We start from the raw sequence: 17,909 nt of genomic DNA on the forward strand, positions 1-17,909 counted from the left end.
TCGATACTGATATGTACCTTCTATTTAGTTAGCTGCCATACGCGTGCCTTGTTTGGGCCCATTTGGAACCATCCTGCATGCACATGAACCGAGCCGTGCCAAACCCTCGGCGAGACCGTGACCCGAAGTTAGAAATAAGAGGTCCAGCTGCAGGACTTGTGTAGCAGTGACTGTGCTGCGTAGGCAAAAAGTTGCCGGGCGCGCTGTTAAGCGAATTTGGTACAAAGCTTATCTCCTTCCCACCTTTACCCCGCCACGCTTGGCGCGCTAAGACCACCATCATGGCCTCGTCTATGGGACGGGCACTGCAGCCCGGCATGTCCGGCGCGCAGCGCAGCGTCCGAAAGGGTAAGCTTTGTGAGTCCGTTGGCCTTGGCATGCCTCGCGAAGGGGTGCAAGAGCGGTCAGGCCGCTGCAAGAGCAGCATTTTTGCATTATGATGTAGGAAAATGTCACTGACCACGCTCGCGCGCTGTTTTTCGCAGGCGCGAACAGGATCCGCGGTGCCCAGGGGCCCCGCACCGTTCCTCTGCTGGGCCTGAAGGCGCTGCGTAAGGAGGACGCGGAGCTGCTGAAGGAGGTAAGGCTTCTGCATGATGGTTTGGGTCGAGGTCAACAGGTCCTTGTTATCCTGTCGAGCTGGGTGTTGCTGCGACATGGAATGATCGCCTGGCTTTACCCGAATCATGCTTTGCTGCGGCTAAAACCTTCTGTCGACACCTGCTCTGTGTGACGAGATAGAGCTGGGGGGCTGCAAGGCCTAGGCGCGACTCGGACCGCAAGGAACGGTGCAAGATGCCTTAAGAACCCTTTTCGCGACGCGGGCTAGCGCTGGCCGTGCGTGCAGTCGCTTTGTGTATGCGGCACTGTCGGAAGGCGATTGGGCTGGCTGGGCAGTGGAACAGCGCTCACGACAGGGAGTGTTCTCGAGCCGTCCGTAACGCTGTTCTGCCCACCGTCGGTTTTGAGCTGGACCCGGCCCTGTCCTCAGACTCCCCGCCCCGCCCTGCCACCCCGCCATCCCCTCCAGGCTGAGTCGTACATGTCGCCTGAGGAGCACGCCGAGCTGCGCCGCCTGCTGGAGGAGAACCAGCGGCTGCGCCAGGTGCGGGCACAGCGGGCGCAGGAGTCGCAGCCCTCTCAACCCGGCACCTCACCACCACCCCGTTTACGTCTTGCGGCGGGGCAGCAACAGCGGCATGCCGCCCCCACGGTCCGCTGTTCCCACCTGCCAGCAGACCCCTGCCGCGCCTGTGCCCCTGCCTACACCCTTGCACCCGCAGGCCATGTCCCTTCATCTCCCAACCTACCTCCCCCCCTCCCTTACCCCCCGCCTCCCCCTCCCCCTGCAGGTTGTGACCACCAGCGCCAGCCAGATGTCGGCGCAGCAGCTGGAGCGCTTCACGGCCGAGTACAGCAACCTGGCGGCGGCGGCGGAGCAGGCGGGGCTGGCGGTGGACCAGCAGCTCAAGCAGGTGGGGGGCTGCGGGGGTAGTGAGGGGGGCGGTGAGGGTGGGGGTGGAGGTGAGGGTGAGGGTGCTTAGGTGGGGGTTAGGAGGGGCGGCGAGGGCGCGGGGTGGTGGTGGACACAGGCAATGGGGCCAAGGGCGGGGCTGCGTAGAAATGTTGTGTGGTTGAGAGGAGAGGGTGTCGCGGGGGTGCGGTATCGTGTCCTGCTGTGTTGCTGTGGGCGTGTGGGGGCTGTGCTGGCATGAGGGTCTAGCCGTGGTTGTGGCAAGGCGTGGGTGGTGGGCGTGGTGGCCGCAGCTGTTTCGGTGGACGCAGGGGCATATGGCAGTAGCAATGCCTGCCGGGAGAACTTGGACCAGCTGCCGGTGGGCGCCGAGGCTGTAGCTGCCGGGCTGTAGCGGCCAGGCCCGGGCACAGTCACTAATGCATGCGGCGCGCTGCCTCCCCTGTGCCGCCCGCCCGCCGCCCTCGCCCTCGCTGTCGCCTCGCTTGCCTTCCTAGCAGCAGATCACGGCGCCCCAGGCCGCCTCCGCCTCGCGCTCGTCCGCCGCCTCCAGCACCGGCCGCTTCGAGGCCGCGGCCGGCGGCAGCGGCTACGGCTACGGGTGAGCTTGGCCCAGCCTTTCGCCCAGCCGGCCTTGCTGCGTGCGTGCGTGCGTGCGTGCGTGCGTGCGTGCGTGCGTGCGTGTATCTACTCGTCGTGTTGGTGGGCATGACTGCCGCCATCGTGCGTGTGCATCTGCCGGCCCGGCCACAGCCGCGCAAACGCAATTCCCTGTGCTGAGGACCATGTCGCCTCTCGCGCCCCTTGCGCCCGAACGCAGCCGCTCCAGCGTGTCCGTGCTTGTGGCAGAGCCGCCCTCTGCGCCGCCCGCCGCCGCCTCGCCGCCCTCGTACGGCGCCTCCGGCTCGGGCGGCGGCGGCGGCGGCTCGCCCAAGGGCGGCGCCACGGCGTTCGAGGTGTCCAGCCGCGACTACGCCAAAGACATGGCCAGCCTGAGTGTGGAGCTGGACGCCACCATTGACGACGAGGAGGAGGAGGCGCCGCCGCGCCAGGTGGGTGGGCGGGTGGGCGGGTGCTGCTGCTTTTTTGGCTGCTGCTGTGCCCGCTTGACTGCTGCAGCGTTGAGGCTGCTGAGGCTGCTGAGGCTGCTACGTGCCTGCTGAGGCGGCTGAGGCGGCGCGGCTTCCTGTGGCGGCATGGGGCGCACGGGCTGCAGCGGAGGAATGCGGGTGGCTGGGGTCATCGGAAACAGGGAAGCAGGGAAGCAACGGGCTGCATGGCGGAGATGAGGTACAGCAAAACGGCAGTTGCGGTACAGCGGTACTGGTGCAACCGTCAGCCAAAGCAAACCAGCCGCAATCCCTACCTAAGGTGCCTCCGGCCCTCTCCCCTGTTGCACCCATCCACCGACTCCTTGCCACCGCCCAGCCCGATGCCTGATCTTGCTGACCTTGCCCTGTCCCCCGTTTTCCCCCGTTTCCCCTGTCTCCCCGGCTCCCCGCCTCCCTCCCTTGCCCCCTCCCCCTCTTCCGTTCTCCCCCTTTTCCTTCTCCACTTTCCACCTCTCCCTCCCAAAACCACCTGCCATTGTGCCGCGCGCGCGCCGTGCCAACCGCCAACCACCGCACGCCCAACCGCCGTACGGCCCCGGCGCCTCGACGACCACGACGTGTTGTACGGCACACACGCGCCGGCTGCCACACCCGTGCCGGTGCCGCGTGTGCCGCACACCGTCGGCGAGCAGGTGCCGGAGGCTTCCACGCGCACCCAGCCCTACGCGGCCGCCGCCAGCCGTTTCGAGGCGCTGCTGTCCGAACGTCGCCCCGCCGGCGCCACCGTGAACGGTGCACAGGCACAGATGCTGGAGGCCCGAGAGAAGAAGGCGGCGTCGTCTTCGTCGTCGGCCGGCGGCGTGAACGGCGCAGCCGTGAACGGCGCCGCGGCCGCGGACGAGCAGGCGGCGAAGGAGGCCGCGCGCGCGGCGGCGGTGGCGGAGGTGGAGGGCCACCGCGCTGTGGACGTGGTGGCGGGCCGCGAGCACTGGATGATCATCACGGTGCCTGAGAAGCCGGTGGCGGGCGCGCCGCTGCAGATGTACTTCAACCGCAACCAGAGCGAGAAGCTCAGGTGGGGCTGGAGTTGGGGTGGCGGGGCGGGGAAGGCGGTGTAGGGGTGGGATGTGGGGGCGGGAGTGTGGGGGTAAGGGTGAGCGGGGGGGGGCGGGAGAGGAGAGGGGGTGTGGGGAGGAGGAGAGGGTCACGAGGGATGCGAGGACGGGAGTATGATATGCGGGACACAGAGGCCGGAAGGGCGAGGTGTCGGTGCTAAGGAAGATGCGCGGATGAGCAGGAGGGCGAAACGAGACGGTCCGGGTTGCGAAACGGTGGCCTGTGCATGGGGGGGGGGGGGCAAAGAAAGAGCGGGAACGCAGGGCTTAGCGCAGCGTTCAGGCGCAGTCAGGGTCGGAGCTGTGATAGATTGTGCAGGAGATGGTCGGGGCACGGGCTTCTCAGGGGATTTGTTACTGCACGTCCACGTCCTCGCCCACCTCAACGCCGCATCGCCCATCCACTCACCCAACAGCCCCACTGACCCACATCCACCCCCGCCTCCCCCGCCTGCACCTGCACAGGAACCGGCCCCACATCGTGATGCAGTACGGCTTCAACCACTGGGAGCTGCAGCCCGAGGCCGGCAACAGCCTGGACCTGTTCCCCGCGCCCACGCCCAAGTCGGACGTCACGGACTTCTGGACGTGCCGCATGCAGGTGTGGGGTGGGTGCGGAGGCGGCAGGGCAGGACGTGGGGTTAGTGGTGGTGGTATGTGTGTGTGGGGGGGGGGGGGTGTTACATTCATGACGTGGGGGGGGGGTGCGTATACAGGGGGGGCATAGCGGGTGGAAGGCACATAGGTTTGGGCAAGCATATGCGGGGACACACACAAGGGGCGCACGCAGGTGGGCGGCGGGCGAAGGGTACGACCGCGCAAAGGCCAACAACGTGACGGAGGGGCGGCTCGGCTGGATTGCCGGCGCGTGTCCTTGGCTTTCTGCCCTCTGCTCCCACGGCCCGCCCTCCACACGCGCCGCTGCACCCTCCGCCGCCGCCGCCGCCACCGCCGCTGCTCAGGTGCCTGAGGAGACGTACGAGCTCAACTTCATCCTGCACGACAAGGCCGGCGCCTACGAGAACAACAACGGCATGGACTTCACCTACCCGGTGGAGGCCGGCATTGACTACGACACCTGGGTGGACACAGCGGCGGAGCGCATCGTGGCCAAGGAGCTGGCGCGCCGGGTGCGTGGCGTGTGTGTTTTAGCGGGGGGAGAGGGGGAGGGTGTGAAGGGTTCCAGCCGAAAGCTGAGCCAAAGTGCCGGAGCGCGGGGGGCGAGGGCGAGGGATATGTGGAAAGTGTGGGGAGGGAGCGCGAGGCGTGTATTGCGTGCTGTGTGGGTTAGGGAGGGCGGGAAGGAGGGAGGAGGGGGATGCGGGTGCGGGTGCCAGGATTGGGAAAGGCGGTGGCGGAATGTGCTCTGGGTCGGAAAGTGCGCCGATGAGTAGTGAGGGATGGGAGTGTGGTAGCGGCGGCGACCATACTCGGCGCCGGCACCCTGACTGTGGCGGTACCCTGATGCAAACGTGCGCAGGAGGCGGAGGCCAAGGCCGCTGAGGAGGAGCGCAAGGCAGCGGAGGCGGCCATGGAGGAGCAGGCCAAGGAGTTTGGGGAGAGGAAGGCGGCGGGTGAGAGCACAGCCGGAGGAGGGGGCAGGGAAATGAAGTGGAGGAAAGGGAGGGGAGGGGGAAGGGAGGTGTGGAGAGGGAGGTGGGGGGCGGAGGGCCGAGGCGGCTCTGTGTTGGGGAGCACAGGGCCGAGGGACACGAGGCCATATGTGTGTGAGCGGGGGCGGGGGGCGACAGCGCGGCGCGACGCTGGAAGGGGAGGGGTGGTTGCGTGTACGGAAAGAAGGGTGATACGCGGATGCTTTGGGATTGCAAGGCGCATCCGCAAAAGCCTGGGCCGCGCTGGCAACCACCCGCCCACCCGAAGCCCCACTCACTCCGCCTTGCCTGAAACCCTCCCTCTCCCCCTCCAACCCCGCCCCACACACACTCGCCCCTCCACACACGCGCCTCCCCACACGCAGAGCTTAAGAACAACCTGGGCAGCCTGCAGGAGGGCGGCACGGCGGCGCTGCTGCGCAACGGCGTGCCTGTCTACAAGGTGACGCCGGCGCTGCCCGTGGCGGGCGGCAAGGCGGTGGTGCAGTACAACCGCAGGGGCGGCTCCTTCCACGCCTTCCCCATCCCCGAGGGCGAGTCCGTGAAGCTGCTGTACGGCTTCAACGGCTGGCAGGAGAGCGGCAAGGCGGCCATGACCCGGGTGCCCGTGCCCGCCAAGCCCGCGGCCGGCGCCGAGGTGCGCGGTTTGGAGGGGGGAGAGGAAGGGGGAGGGGGAGGGAGGGGGAGGGAGGGGGAAGGTGAACGAGGGGAGGGCCATGTGCGGACTGGACGGGCGGGGGGGGGGTATGTGGGCGCGGAAGGGGGAAGGAAGCAGAAGCGGAGAGGTTGATGAGGGGAAGAATAGGCATGGGCGCAGGCGCACACGTCCGCCCCTACCGCCTGCCCCCCTGCAGGACGAGGAGTGGTGGGAGGTGGAGGTGGACATCCCCAACATCGCCGTGGCCATGAACTTCGTGTTCAACTACTACGAGCACTACGTGAGTGTGCGGGGGCGCTGTGGCTGTGAGTGTGTGTGTGGGGGGGGGGGGTGTATGTGGAGGTACGGTACAGGGGGAAATGCGGGCTGGCGGCAGGCTGGAGTTGGTCCACCACACCACCCACACAAATTAGCACCCATACCCAAACGCACCTCCCGCACCTTCCACTCACCCACCCACCCCTTAGTAATTATGCATGTAACCCCACTCCACACTGCTGTTCCCCCAAGATTGCCCACCGTCTACCACTTTCTTAGCTAATCACATGAATCATGTGCTCCACCCGCCTCCAACCGCCTCCAACCGCCCTCAACCGCCTGCACCCGCAGGACAACAACGGCAAGGCCGACTACAAGGCCAAGGTGGGTCTGCCGGCCGGCACCACCCTGGAGGCCTGGGCGGCGGGGCTGGGCGAGCAGTACCGCGTCATGGAGCTGGCCAAGCGGCGGGCGGAGCGGGCGGAGAAGGAGGAGAGGCAGCGCCGTGCTGATGAGAAGAAGAAGCTGGCCCAGGTGAGAAGGAAAGGAGGGGAGGGGAGGGCAGGGCGTAGGGTGCAGGGCAGGGCAGGGCGCAGAGCAGCCAAAGGCGGGTCTGAGGCTCGGGGGGCGCCTCGTGGCTCGACGGGGCCGTTCGGGGCAGGGCAGGAAGCTGCACATCAAAACCATGCGCACGCGGCTTCCTACACGCGTCCATACCAGGCGCGCCGTCTCCCAGGCCTCGCCCCCAAACCCCCAACCCCGACCCCCCCTCCCTACAATCCTTCCAATCCCCAAACCCCCACTTCACTTTATCATGAATGCAACCACCCCTCTACCCTTGTTTTATCCTTGTAACCCCCGCCCTGCACCCCACACCCACCCCCAGGACCTGGTGAAGGCCGTCGAGCGGCGCAAGGTGCGTCACGTGTTGTACACGGTGCCCGAGGTGGTGGAGGCGGGCGAGGAGGTGACCATCTACTACAACCCGCGCGACACGCCGCTCAACGGCCGCCAGCAGCTCTACCTCATGGGCGGCTGGAACCGCTGGACGCACAAGCGCTCGTTCGGCCCCGTGGCCATGCACCCGCCGGAGGCGGGCGGCGAGCACTGGCAGGTGAGGCGCGGGGTGGGGGAGGGTGGGGGTCGCTTGTTTCGGTTACTAAGTAAATTGTTGCGATTTGGGGGTTGTAGATGCCAGCCCAAACGAAGCCGGACCCGGTGTAAAAGAGCGAGGAGGAGCGTGGGTTATGCTTTGGCAACGGAGTCGAGCACTCGACAGCAGTCCCCATGGGGGGCGGGCGTGGAACGAGGGCTGGGGAGTGGCTGAGGTTGTTTGGGGGGAGTCCTTCAGGGCGGGTGAGTGCCGTCTGTACGTGTGTGTGGCACGGCTGGCGCAGCGGCAGCGCCGGATCAGCTAGGAGCACACCCACCTCCCTGGGGCCGCTCAACCACCACGCACCTCCTTACCGCTCCCCCCACGAGGGGCCTCCCCCCACACGCCACGAACCCCTACACCACTTCACCCGCACCCACTATGCCCAGGGGCCCACGCACAACCCAACCCACCCGCAACCCCCAACCCTCCACCTGCAACCCCCCCCCCCCCCCCACACACACACACACACGCAGGCCACTGTCATGGTGCCCAAGGACGCCTACAAGATGGACTTTGTGTTTGCGGACGTGGCGGGCGGCGACGGCACGTACGACAACCGCGGCGGCTTTGACTACCACCTGCCTGTGGAGGGCAGCCCGGTGCGCGAGAGCCCGCTGTACGTGGCGCACATTGCGGTGGAGATGGCGCCCATCGCCAAGGTGGGTGGGGGGTTGCGGGTGGGGGTGGGTAGGGTGGGTGGGTGGGTGGGTGGGTGGTGGGCCGCGGAGAGAGATTGTATTTGGATGTAGGTTGACACGGGCTAAGAAGGGTTCTGCAGGGGACACATACCCGCACACATAACCCCCTGCAGTGTCGCGTGTTTCTTGGTGTGCCCACACACACCAAACACACACCAAACACGCACACACACACACACACGCACACACACACACACACACACATCAACACCTCATCGCACACACCTGCCCGCAGGTGGGCGGCCTGGGCGACGTGGTGACGGCCCTTGGCCGCGCCGTGAAGGACCAGGGCCACATCGTGGAGGTCATCCTGCCCCGCTACGAGTTCTTCCTGCACTCGCCCGTGCTGCAAGGCCAGCTCAAGTACGAGACGGAGTTTGACTGGGGCGGCACCCGCATCTACGTGACCACCGCGGTGGTGGAGAACCTGCGCGTGTTCTTCATCGAGCCCAAGAACGGCTTCTTCGCTACGCCCACCGTCTACGGCCGGTGAGGGAGGAGGCGAAGGCGCCGCGGCATGGGGGTGGCGGGGGGGAGAGGGGATGCGCGGCGGCTGAAGGGATGTGTGGCAGTACCAGGGGGTCTGGCGCTTGTGTGCCGACAAACCGAGGTCAACGATGGGCCTGCGTAACGCGTGGGGGTGCATTTGGGCCCCACCCCAACCCATTCACCTGTCCTCCTTACCGACCTCATCCCATCGCATCACCGCCGCCCTGCCGCCGCCTGCCCGCCCGCCCCACACAGCTACGACGACGAGGTGCGCTTTGACTTCTTCTGCAAGGCGGCGCTGGAGTTCCTGCTCAAGACCGGCCGCCAGCCCGACATCCTGCACTGCCACGACTGGTCCACGGCGCACGTGGCGCAGTCCTACTGGAGTGACTACCACCCGTACGGCCTGCACAAGCCGCGGGTCATCTTCACCATCCACAACCTCAACTACGGCCAGAAGAAGATCGGCGAGGCCGCACACGCCTGCCAGAAGTTCACCACCGTGTCGCCTACTTACGCATACGAGGTGGGTCGTCGCAATAAAGTTGGAATTGTGGCTGCGTCTGTGAACTGTTGATGTGTTCACTAGTATGCTCGTCGGTTGTTATCACACACGCGGACGCAATTACCTGGCTGAATAGCTGAACAGCCATGGCAATGCGCCTGCCCAACAAACCTGCATGCGTCCACAACCCCCCATCAACTATATGTCCGCATGTACCCTCTCTTTAACACACACACACACACACACACACACACACACACACACACACACACACACACACACACACACACACACACATGTATATACATACACACACTCCCTCTCTCTATCACACAGGTCGGCGGCGCGCCCATCATCGCGCCGCACGGGCACAAGTTCATGGGCATCCGCAATGGCATCGACCCCGAGCTGTGGAGCCCGGAGGAGAACATCTTCCTGCCCGTCAAGTACAGCTCGGAGGACGTGGTGGAGGGCAAGAAGGCGGCGCGCGCCGCGCTGCGCCAGCGCCTCAACCTCACGGGCTGGAACGACAAGTTCATCGTGGCGGTGGTGTCGCGCCTGACGGGCCAGAAGGGCGTGCCGTTGATCAAGCACGCCGCCTACCGCGCCATCGAGCGCGGCGGCCAATTCGTGCTGCTGGGCTCCGCGCCCGACCCCAAGGTACAGGCGGACTTCAACGCCCTGGCCCAGTCCATGGGCGGCCAGGACGCGGCGTTCTGCTTCAAGTACGACGAGCCGCTGAGCCACCTCATCTACGCCGCCGCCGACATGATCGTGGTGCCGTCCATGTTCGAGCCCTGCGGCCTGACGCAGATGATCGCCATGCGCTACGGCACCGTGCCCATCGTGCGCCACACCGGCGGCCTGCGCGACACCGTGTTCGACGTGGACTTTGACAAGGAGCGCGCCGCCTGGGAGCTGTACGGCAGCAGCGACTGGCAGCGCGACGGCATCGACGCCACCAACGGCTTCGCGTTCACGGTGAGGGCGGGGCGGCAGCGCTGGGGGCAAGGCAGGGCAGGCGGGGAGGCAGTGCCCTTCCTCATCCGTCGTGGGGGCTGTCATGCCACCGGCGACAACCAGATGCCGTTCTTACCCCTTGCTACCTGTTCCTACCCCTTCCGACCAAAATGCTGCCGACCGACCGCGCCGCCTGTCCCAACCCACCCAAATCAAACTCCCTCTCCCCCTCCCCCCCTCCTTTTTACATGCTGTTCCCTAAATCCCCTGCTTGTATCCTGTTCCCAATGTTCCAACCTTGCAACCCCCCTCCCCTCCCCTCCCCACCCCCAGGGCACTGACGGCGGCGCGCTGGACTACGCCATGAACCGCGCCATCGACGCCTGGTACAACGACCGCGCCTGGTTCCACAGCCTGCAGCGCCGCATCATGGAGCAGGACTGGAGCTGGAACCGCCCAGCCATCGACTACATCGAGCTCTACTTCTCAGCGCTGAAGGCGTAAGGCGGAAGGCGTTTGCGCGGCTGCATGTGAGAGGGAGGGAGCGCAGAGAAAGGAGGCAAGGGGCGGGGCCGTAAGAGAGCGAGATGGGGGAAGGGGGGCCGCTCCGCGGCTTGCAGAGGGTTGGGCGGAGGGATGCGCTCGTGATGGCGGCGGGGCCGGTTTGGAGGGCATGGCGCATGTGGGTGCGTGTGTGTGGTTGCACATTGGACGGGTTGTGTGCTTGTGCAATGCGTCAGTTGCGTTGTGTGGAGGACGGTAGCACTGGTTGAGGTGAATGAAAGCAAGTTGGTGGCGGCGGCGGCGGCCTGGTGCTGCGCCGCCGAGTTGTGTGTGAGGGAGCGAATTGTGGGCGGGGCTGATCCCTGCCTTCCTGCACCTGCACCTGTACATGTATGTGCCTTCGTCGATTTTGATGGAGCAGGCGGCAAGTCCGTGTCGCCTGCGCTGTAACCGTTTGGGCCCGCCACCCGCAGGCGGTGTATGCAAGTAGAGTTCAGACGTGACAGGTGTTTTTGCTGATAAGAAGACGCGCACCTGCCGCAGACACGCAAAGGGTTCAAATTTTGCTTGATTTGGTGCGCGTGCGTGCGCATTTGGCATGGTGAGGTGAAGTCAGCGGTCAACGGTGCTTCTAATGCCACCCTGTCCTTCGGGTGCGCGTTGGGGGTCGCCGGTATTGCTGCTGTCGCTGCCTTGTCATCGCTCTAGTCCTCTCTTTCTCTCCATCTTTGTCGTGGTGACACTGCTTGGTGCACCGGGGCACGAGCCTGAGGCTTGGATTCAGGAATGCGCGTGTGCGATCGCTGCTCCAGTAGGTGCAGGTGATGAGGAGAGATGCTGTTTTGACATGGGCACGCACACGATTGTGGTCGTACCGACCATGGGACGAGGCGTAGTGTTTGTTGACACAAGAGAGGCTGCTGGGTCGGCGGCTGGGAGCCGTGCAGGCTCCGACGCCAGACCCATGCAAAGCCCGGGGCGCATAAGATTTTTAAGTTTTTGCCCCAGGAACGGAGAGAAGAACAAAGCGCAAAGAAAGCAGGAAGGAGTTGCAGATACCGCTGCAGTTTTGCATGGAGGTCGGAGGCAGTGGAGCTTGGGAGGCAGGGGCTTGGGTGACGGGTGTCACGTGTCGGTGTTTGTGACGTGTAGAGGAAGGTTGGGCGTCCTGTGATAAAGCATTGTGTGGTCCCCCCGTGAAAGCCCGGGTGTGCGTACTTGAGGTGTGCGTTTGTGGACGGAGCTCTGCATATTCTTTGCCCGGCCTGCAGGGGGGCCGTGCAGGGTGGTGAGAGTGACTGCTGCGCGTGGGTGTGTGCTCACCGCACCCGCCCGGTCTGCGCACGTCCTCAGCGTCCCTGTGCGGTGACGGTGCCCTGAGGCCGGCGCTTCACGCCGGCGATGAATGTGTGCATGCAAAAGCTTTCTTGAGCCGCGGCCAGGGGGCATGCCGGTCCGCGTGCGAGGGCCCTGTAATACACTTGGAACTCAAAACACCCGTGCGAGACGGGAGGCGGAGGGCATGCTCCACGCTTGAACGGCGGGTTGGGGGTTTTGAAAGCTCATCTTTCACGATCCATACCAGCTTGCGCAATAGTATTATACTCGCACAGACACTCAGCGTAATCACAGCTCCCAATACAATGTGGGCAAAGGTGGGTCACAGTTTGCAAAGGGTGCTCCAGCTCACCGCGTCTCACTTCTTCCCTCCTTCGCGCCTTCGCGCTCCGCCCGCGCCCTGACGCTGAAGCTGCCTGTGCTGTGCCTGTGCCGCAGTTCACCAAAGCGATCGGCCTCAACGCGGGCGGCAGCGGCGCCGTGGCGGGCTCTGGCCACGGTCGACGCGGCGCTGGCGTCAGCGGCAGCGCCGAGCCGCACTCCGGCCACCCGCATTCACTGCTGGGCCGGCATGAGAGGAGTCTAGATGAGATGAAGGAGTTCGCGCGCGACATGCACCGCTTTGAGAAGCAGGCGCGCGAGTACAAAACTGAGACCGAGCGTGAGTCGGCGACCCCGACGCCTTCAGTTCGCTGCGCGGAAAGGAATGGGCCAATTTGCAATTTTGCAGTCGGGGGGTTGTGACCCGTGGGCCCTAGGAGGCCACACACACGGTCGCTGCCTTTTCCGAGCCCCTCTCCCTCACGACTGCCCCGGACCCCTGCTGCAGTGTAGCAGGGACGTTGGTAATGGAACTTAGATGATGATTTGCCGTGGCTGTAGACCAGGGGTGTCTACGGAATGCGGGCGCAGAAACGACACGTTCTACCCACACTCAGCCCCTTCTCTCATGCGGGCTTCCTGACCATGTCTCACTCCATCCCTCTCCTTTCCCACTTCTCCTCCCTCCTGCCGCTTCTCCCAACCACACCACACCACGCCAGGCTTCCTGGCGGGCGTGGGCTCCTTCCTGCGGGACAGCTCCCTTCCGCGCCTGTACGACACACTGCTCACCAGCCCCGCGCCGCTGGCCGCACCCGGCGGCGGCCTCACCGGCCCACACGTCACCAGCCCTACTACCCAGGAGCCCGAGCAACCCTCAGCCGCCACCGCCGCCACACCCAGCTCCGGCGCGCCCGGCGAAGGCGCTGCAGCTGCTGCTGCTACAGCCGGTGCCGGTGCCGGTGTGGACGACGAGCTGGTGGTGGTGGAGCCGCCGCCGCCCGCCGCCCATCCCGACCTGTACGGCGGCGACCGGCACGCGCAGCTTCTGTCGCAGCTGGGTCCGGCGGTGGGTTCGCGGTTCGCCTCCCTGACGCTGCCGCTCAGTGTGTGGCTGGGCACCTACGAGGACGCCAAGGTGCGCTGTGTGTGTTATGTGTAGTGTGTGTGTGTGTGGATAAAGGAAGTATGTGTGGTCGAGGGAAACTTGAGGCGCACGCGCCAGCCGCGTGCATGTTTGTGTGTGCGCGGTGCATGTCATGCAACACGTACTTCGTGTGGTGTAGCGCTTTGTGAGGCGAAGACGAGAAGGGCGGAGCGGGGCGGCAGCCAATATACTGCCAGCAGCGCATTGCCAGCGGCAACCAAGCAAGCCTGCAATCCCACACACACCCCGGACTAGTTCTGGGTCTTGGTTTCTTTGGGGTACGATCAAACGACCCTGGGACCCCGCCCCGCCGCCTCTGTGCGCCCCCCTCCCTCTGCTGTGACAGCTGCGGCTGGAGGCTGCGCGCAAGCTGGAGGTGAAGGCCTTTGGCCGCGGCGGCGGTGGTGCGGGCGGCGGCGGCGGCGGGGCCGGCGGTGGGCTGATGCAGTCGCTGCAGCACAAGGCGGCGCGTGAGCACCCGACCCACAAGCACAAGGCGGCAGAGCACAAGGCGGAGGACAAGGCGGCGGCGGCGGCGGAGGTGGGAGAGAAGAAGGACGAGGCCAAGGAGGCAGACGCGGGGACAGAGGCCGGAGCGCAACGGGCGGTGGAAGCAGAGGCGGCCTCCGAGGACAAGCCCACAGGTACGGAACCGGGGGGGGGGGGGTGAAGTGCAATTGCACTTGTTGGCTGATATGTGTGCGGGTGCGGGTGCGGGTGCACATCTGACGGCACTAACTCCGCTGCCTGGGGGGACGGGAAGATGTGCGCTCGGCTTACTGCGGGCGGTCCTCGGCGCCCGCGAACCATTGCTCCCACCGGCCCCGTCGGCAACAGGCGTGGCTCCCGGTGAGCCGCACCAGCACCAGCACCAGCGTGTGCACAACGCGGCGGCGGCGGCGGAGTTTGTGGAGGCGGAGGCAGTGCTGTCGGAGGAGGTGAGCGAGGTAGCGAGAGACACGTCAAGTACGGTGGTGTGTTCAAGGGGTGTTTGGGCAGGTGTCGTCCGGTATCAATGGATAACAGCACGGGGGCCGGGGCAGGCCAGGTAGCGCTGCGTGTCCGAGGCGTGCGGGTATGCAATGTCGCGGAGGCTACCCTGACGCATGACGCGCCTTCCAGCCGGGGCCGCAGGCTGCGGGGCGTCCCAACGCCGACGCCGTGCACACCCACAACACACCCGCATCACACACACACACACACACACACGCACACACGCACACGCCCGTGTGTCCAGGTGGCCTGGCTGGTCCGCGGCGCTGCCCACCTGCGCGCCTGGGTGGCGGGGGCGCTGGAGGCAGCCACCGGCGGCATCACCAAGGAGGGCGCGGCGGCGGGGCCGGAGGGAGTGCTGGAGCCGGTGCCGCCGCGTGTGGTGGTGAGCGTGTGGTGGTGGTGGTGGCCGGTGTGAGGCGTGGCCTGGGGTGGTGGAAGCCTGGCACTGGCAGGTGTTCCCATGGTAATGGGGGTAGGTGCGGCGTGGGTGTGCACGGGGTGCTCGCCGGTAGTGGCTGTGGCTGTGGTGCGGGGGGGAGCTGCTGCCTGTGTAGTCGCTTGGGCACACGCACGGGGCCTCTCATCCCTCCTACTCTTGCCCTGCCTGCATCTTCCTCCCGCCCGACGATCCTGCGTCTCCCCGCCCGGCGGCCCTGCGTCCCACGACTTGCAGGCCTTCCCCATGCGCCGCGCCAAGCACACCGGCAAGGACGCACACACCGGCAAGGACACGCACAGCAAGCGCGCAGCAGGCGCGACCGCGCCCACCGCCGCCACCGGCACCGGCACCGGCACCGGCGCCACAGCCGGCACGGATGCCAGCGCTGCCGCCGCCGGCGTGCCCTCCGCCGCAAGCGAGGCTGCGGCTGCCGGGGCTCCGGCGGCGCATGAGGAGGCGCGGACCAGCCACGGCAAGGACGCGGCGAGCAGGGGCGCGTCAGCAGCGACACCGCCGGCGGCCGCAGGACCAGCAGGGGCGGGGGTCACGGACGCGCCCCGGCAGGCGGCAGCGGGCGGCAGTGCCGGTGGCGCGGCGCTGGCTGCGCGTGATGAGATTGAGGCGGCGGGGCCGGGGTCACGCAGCGATGCGGTGACGGGGGCGTGAGAGGGCAAGGACGGCAGGGGCGGCGGGGGCGCACTGCACGGGCGCCGTGCGTTAGACGCAGGTGAAGTGCTGTGGGCAATAATATGCCGCCGCCTGTTTGTTTCATTGGCTGGCGGCCTCGTGGACAGGCAGTGGCTTCACGTGAGGAGCGGCGGGCTGCTTGTCCCCTACCTGCCGCCAAGGCATGAGACTCTTGAGACCCGTGGCTGTAGCTGTGGCGGTGGCGATGGCGGTGGCTGAGGCTGAGGCTGCGGATGAGATATGGCAGTAGCAGGGCCGGGGGTGCAGAGCGCAGAAAGGTTTGAGGACCTACTGCCCTAGTTGTTGGTTGTTGCTGGAAACAGCGCAGGCCAGGCAGGCGACTTTATCCCCATGTAATGTATACACACCAACTGCTAAGCTCCTGAGACAAATGTCCATGCGGGGGCTGGCTCGAGGTTAGGAGTACCTCTCTCTCGGGGCTTTGTGCTGCACCGCTTGTCGTGTCGTGAGTGGGTGAAGATACGCGTGGCTCAACTGCTCCGGCATAGGGTGCTGCCAGGACGGACCACAGACCCACGCCACTGACCCCACCAATCCAAACCACGGGAAGATGTGAAATTACAACCATGAGTCCGGCACAACTCTCGCCCGCTCCAAGACCAGTAGCGACTTGGTTGCTCCACTCTGCAGCCTCAACGCCAACGCTCAACCTTGCGAACTCTAGCCTATCTCCAGTGCCCGCCGCACGGCACCTGAGTGTGGCCAACCTCGACTCCATTCGAAGCAACGTAGTGGCAGCGGCCCACCGCTGTGCGCCTCCTGCTGCGCCTCGTACTCCTGTACCGCTGCTCCATCCTACTTCTGCTGCTCGCGGTGGCGCCGGCGCACCTCCGCCTGCAGCTCCCGCAGCCGCACCTCCGGCTCCGATTCCAGCCGCTGCAGCTGCCCGCTCCACAGCGACACCGGCAGGCTGGAGGCGCCGCCGTAGCTCAGCTCCCCCTCCGCACACACGCCGCCCTGGCAGTGGGCGTGCTCCGTGGTCGTCACGCGGTCCAGGCCGGTGTACCTGATGGGGCCGGCGGGGTGGGGCGCATGCGGCATGGTGCGCGCGCGCGCGCGCGTGTGTGTGTGTGTGTGTGTGTGTGTGTGTGTGTGTGTGTGTGTGTGTGTGTGTGTGTGTGTGTGTGTGTGTGTGTGTGTGTGTGTGTCGCCGGCTGCGCATAGTCCGCACGTTGCTGTGCTCGGTGCGTTCGTCAGCTAGGCAGCACACTGTCGTCAGCTAGGCAGCACGTGCGTCTGCATGCGGCCTGGTGCCACCCCTCGCCCTCGCCCTCGCCCTCGCCCTCGCCCTCGCCCTCGCCCTCGTCCTCGTCCTCGTCCTCGTCCTCGTCCTCGTCCTCGTCCTCGCCCTCGCCCTCGCCCTCGCCCTCGCCCTCGTCCTCGCCCGCCCACATCCCCACGCACCTGAAGTGGCTGAACAGGTGCTTGCCCGTGGTCTTGAGCTGCGCCTGGTCCACTGCGGTGCCGTCGCGCATGTCGTGCACACACACGTCCACGTCGCCGCCGACTCCGTCCGCGTAACGCCGCGCCCTGTTAGATGGGGTCACCCAAGAGCGACAAGTGCCAGCAGGCGTCATGCGTGGCGCACCCGGCGTGCGCCCCAGTGCACAGGCATGCTGGTACAAACACACAGGTGTACACTGTCGACCCTTCCTTCCACAAATCCACACGTCCCCTGCTACCTACCCCTGCTCACGTTGTCCTCTATCAACACACTTGATTGCCCGAGCCCCCCCCTCACGCCCAGCACATGCCGTTGCCGCCAACGAACAGGTACGCGCCCGGCTGCCCTCCCCCCCCCCGAGGCCTCGTCCCTCGCTCCCCCATGCCCGCCCACCTGTACGGCAGCCCCTTCTCCACAGCATCGAAGTTGTAGGTGGCCCACACATGCACCTCAAACAGGTAGCCGTCAATGCCCAGCGGGTCGTGCGAGTGCTTGCGCAGCACCTGCCGCAGTTCCGCCAGCGCCTCCGCCACACCAAAAGCGCCGTAGGCATTGGTGTCGGACGTCTTGAGGCTGCGGCAGGGCGGCGGCAGCATCAGGACGGCCGGGGTGCGGCGGGGTGCGGCGGGGTGCGGCGGAGGGCAGCGGGCACACGGCCAATGGCGAGAGCCGGCGGCGGGGCGACGGGGTCACGGCGACTGCAGCCGCCGGAGGGGCGCACACCCACACACGGCCGCTGCTGGCAGCAGCAGTAGCAGCAGTAGCAGCACTGCGGCCGATGCCGCGGCTGTAGCAGTGGCCGCGGCAGTGCTGCTGCAGGGGTGGGCGGCCGGGGGGCTTGTAGCGCAGCGAGGCCGCGAGCATGGCGGCAGTTGCCGTGGCCGCGGACGGCGGCGGCAGCAGCAGTGTGTGAAAGTGGGCGTAGAGAGCAGAGCGCTACGTCAGGGCTCGGTGCAGCTTACACGCTCCAGGATATTGGCAGGCGGTTTGGTTTCAACGAGAGCCTGCTGTCGCTGGGAATGGGGGATGCCGTG

The 17,909-nt window shown here is 66.3% G+C and overlaps 3 protein-coding genes across 4 annotated transcripts; 2 read left to right on the forward strand and 1 right to left on the reverse strand.

Moving 5' to 3' along the window:
* The first annotated feature begins 126 nt into the window (after positions 1-126).
* CHLRE_06g282000v5 (uncharacterized protein) lies at positions 127-11,970 on the forward strand. 2 transcript variants are annotated; one of them, XM_043063279.1, is made up of 19 exons: positions 127-348; positions 486-580; positions 1,031-1,105; positions 1,353-1,475; positions 1,975-2,075; positions 2,295-2,526; positions 3,219-3,601; positions 4,107-4,242; positions 4,604-4,771; positions 5,122-5,215; positions 5,620-5,891; positions 6,109-6,192; positions 6,522-6,704; positions 7,057-7,284; positions 7,800-7,985; positions 8,260-8,513; positions 8,769-9,039; positions 9,355-9,999; positions 10,312-11,970. In XM_043063279.1, exons 1-19 carry the CDS (start codon positions 282-284, stop codon positions 10,480-10,482), a joined length of 3,768 nt encoding a protein of 1,255 aa, XP_042923986.1. In that variant the 5' UTR covers positions 127-281; the 3' UTR covers positions 10,483-11,970. The 2 variants fall into 2 exon arrangements, with proteins under 2 accessions (XP_042923986.1, XP_042923985.1); XM_043063280.1 differs by having other exon boundaries at positions 3,327-3,601.
* A 116-nt stretch (positions 11,971-12,086) lies between these two features.
* CHLRE_06g282050v5 (uncharacterized protein) lies at positions 12,087-15,779 on the forward strand. The gene is made up of 7 exons (XM_043063281.1): positions 12,087-12,137; positions 12,259-12,481; positions 12,864-13,279; positions 13,635-13,932; positions 14,126-14,226; positions 14,526-14,666; positions 14,958-15,779. The coding sequence occupies exons 1-7, from the start codon at positions 12,126-12,128 to the stop codon at positions 15,387-15,389; spliced, it is 1,623 nt and encodes a 540-aa protein (XP_042923987.1). The 5' UTR covers positions 12,087-12,125; the 3' UTR covers positions 15,390-15,779.
* Positions 15,780-15,977: 198 nt separating this feature from the next.
* Positions 15,978-17,846, reverse strand: CHLRE_06g282100v5 (uncharacterized protein). Its single transcript, XM_043063282.1, has 4 exons — positions 17,603-17,846; positions 17,269-17,448; positions 16,686-16,961; positions 15,978-16,437 (listed from the first exon to the last, which is right to left on the reverse strand). The coding sequence occupies exons 1-4, from the start codon at positions 17,737-17,739 to the stop codon at positions 16,227-16,229; spliced, it is 804 nt and encodes a 267-aa protein (XP_042923988.1). The 5' UTR covers positions 17,740-17,846; the 3' UTR covers positions 15,978-16,226.
* Positions 17,847-17,909: the final 63 nt, after the last annotated feature.

This window comes from Chlamydomonas reinhardtii, chromosome 6 (genome assembly GCF_000002595.2).
Source record: "Chlamydomonas reinhardtii strain CC-503 cw92 mt+ chromosome 6, whole genome shotgun sequence".
Classification (NCBI taxonomy): domain Eukaryota; kingdom Viridiplantae; phylum Chlorophyta; class Chlorophyceae; order Chlamydomonadales; family Chlamydomonadaceae; genus Chlamydomonas; species Chlamydomonas reinhardtii.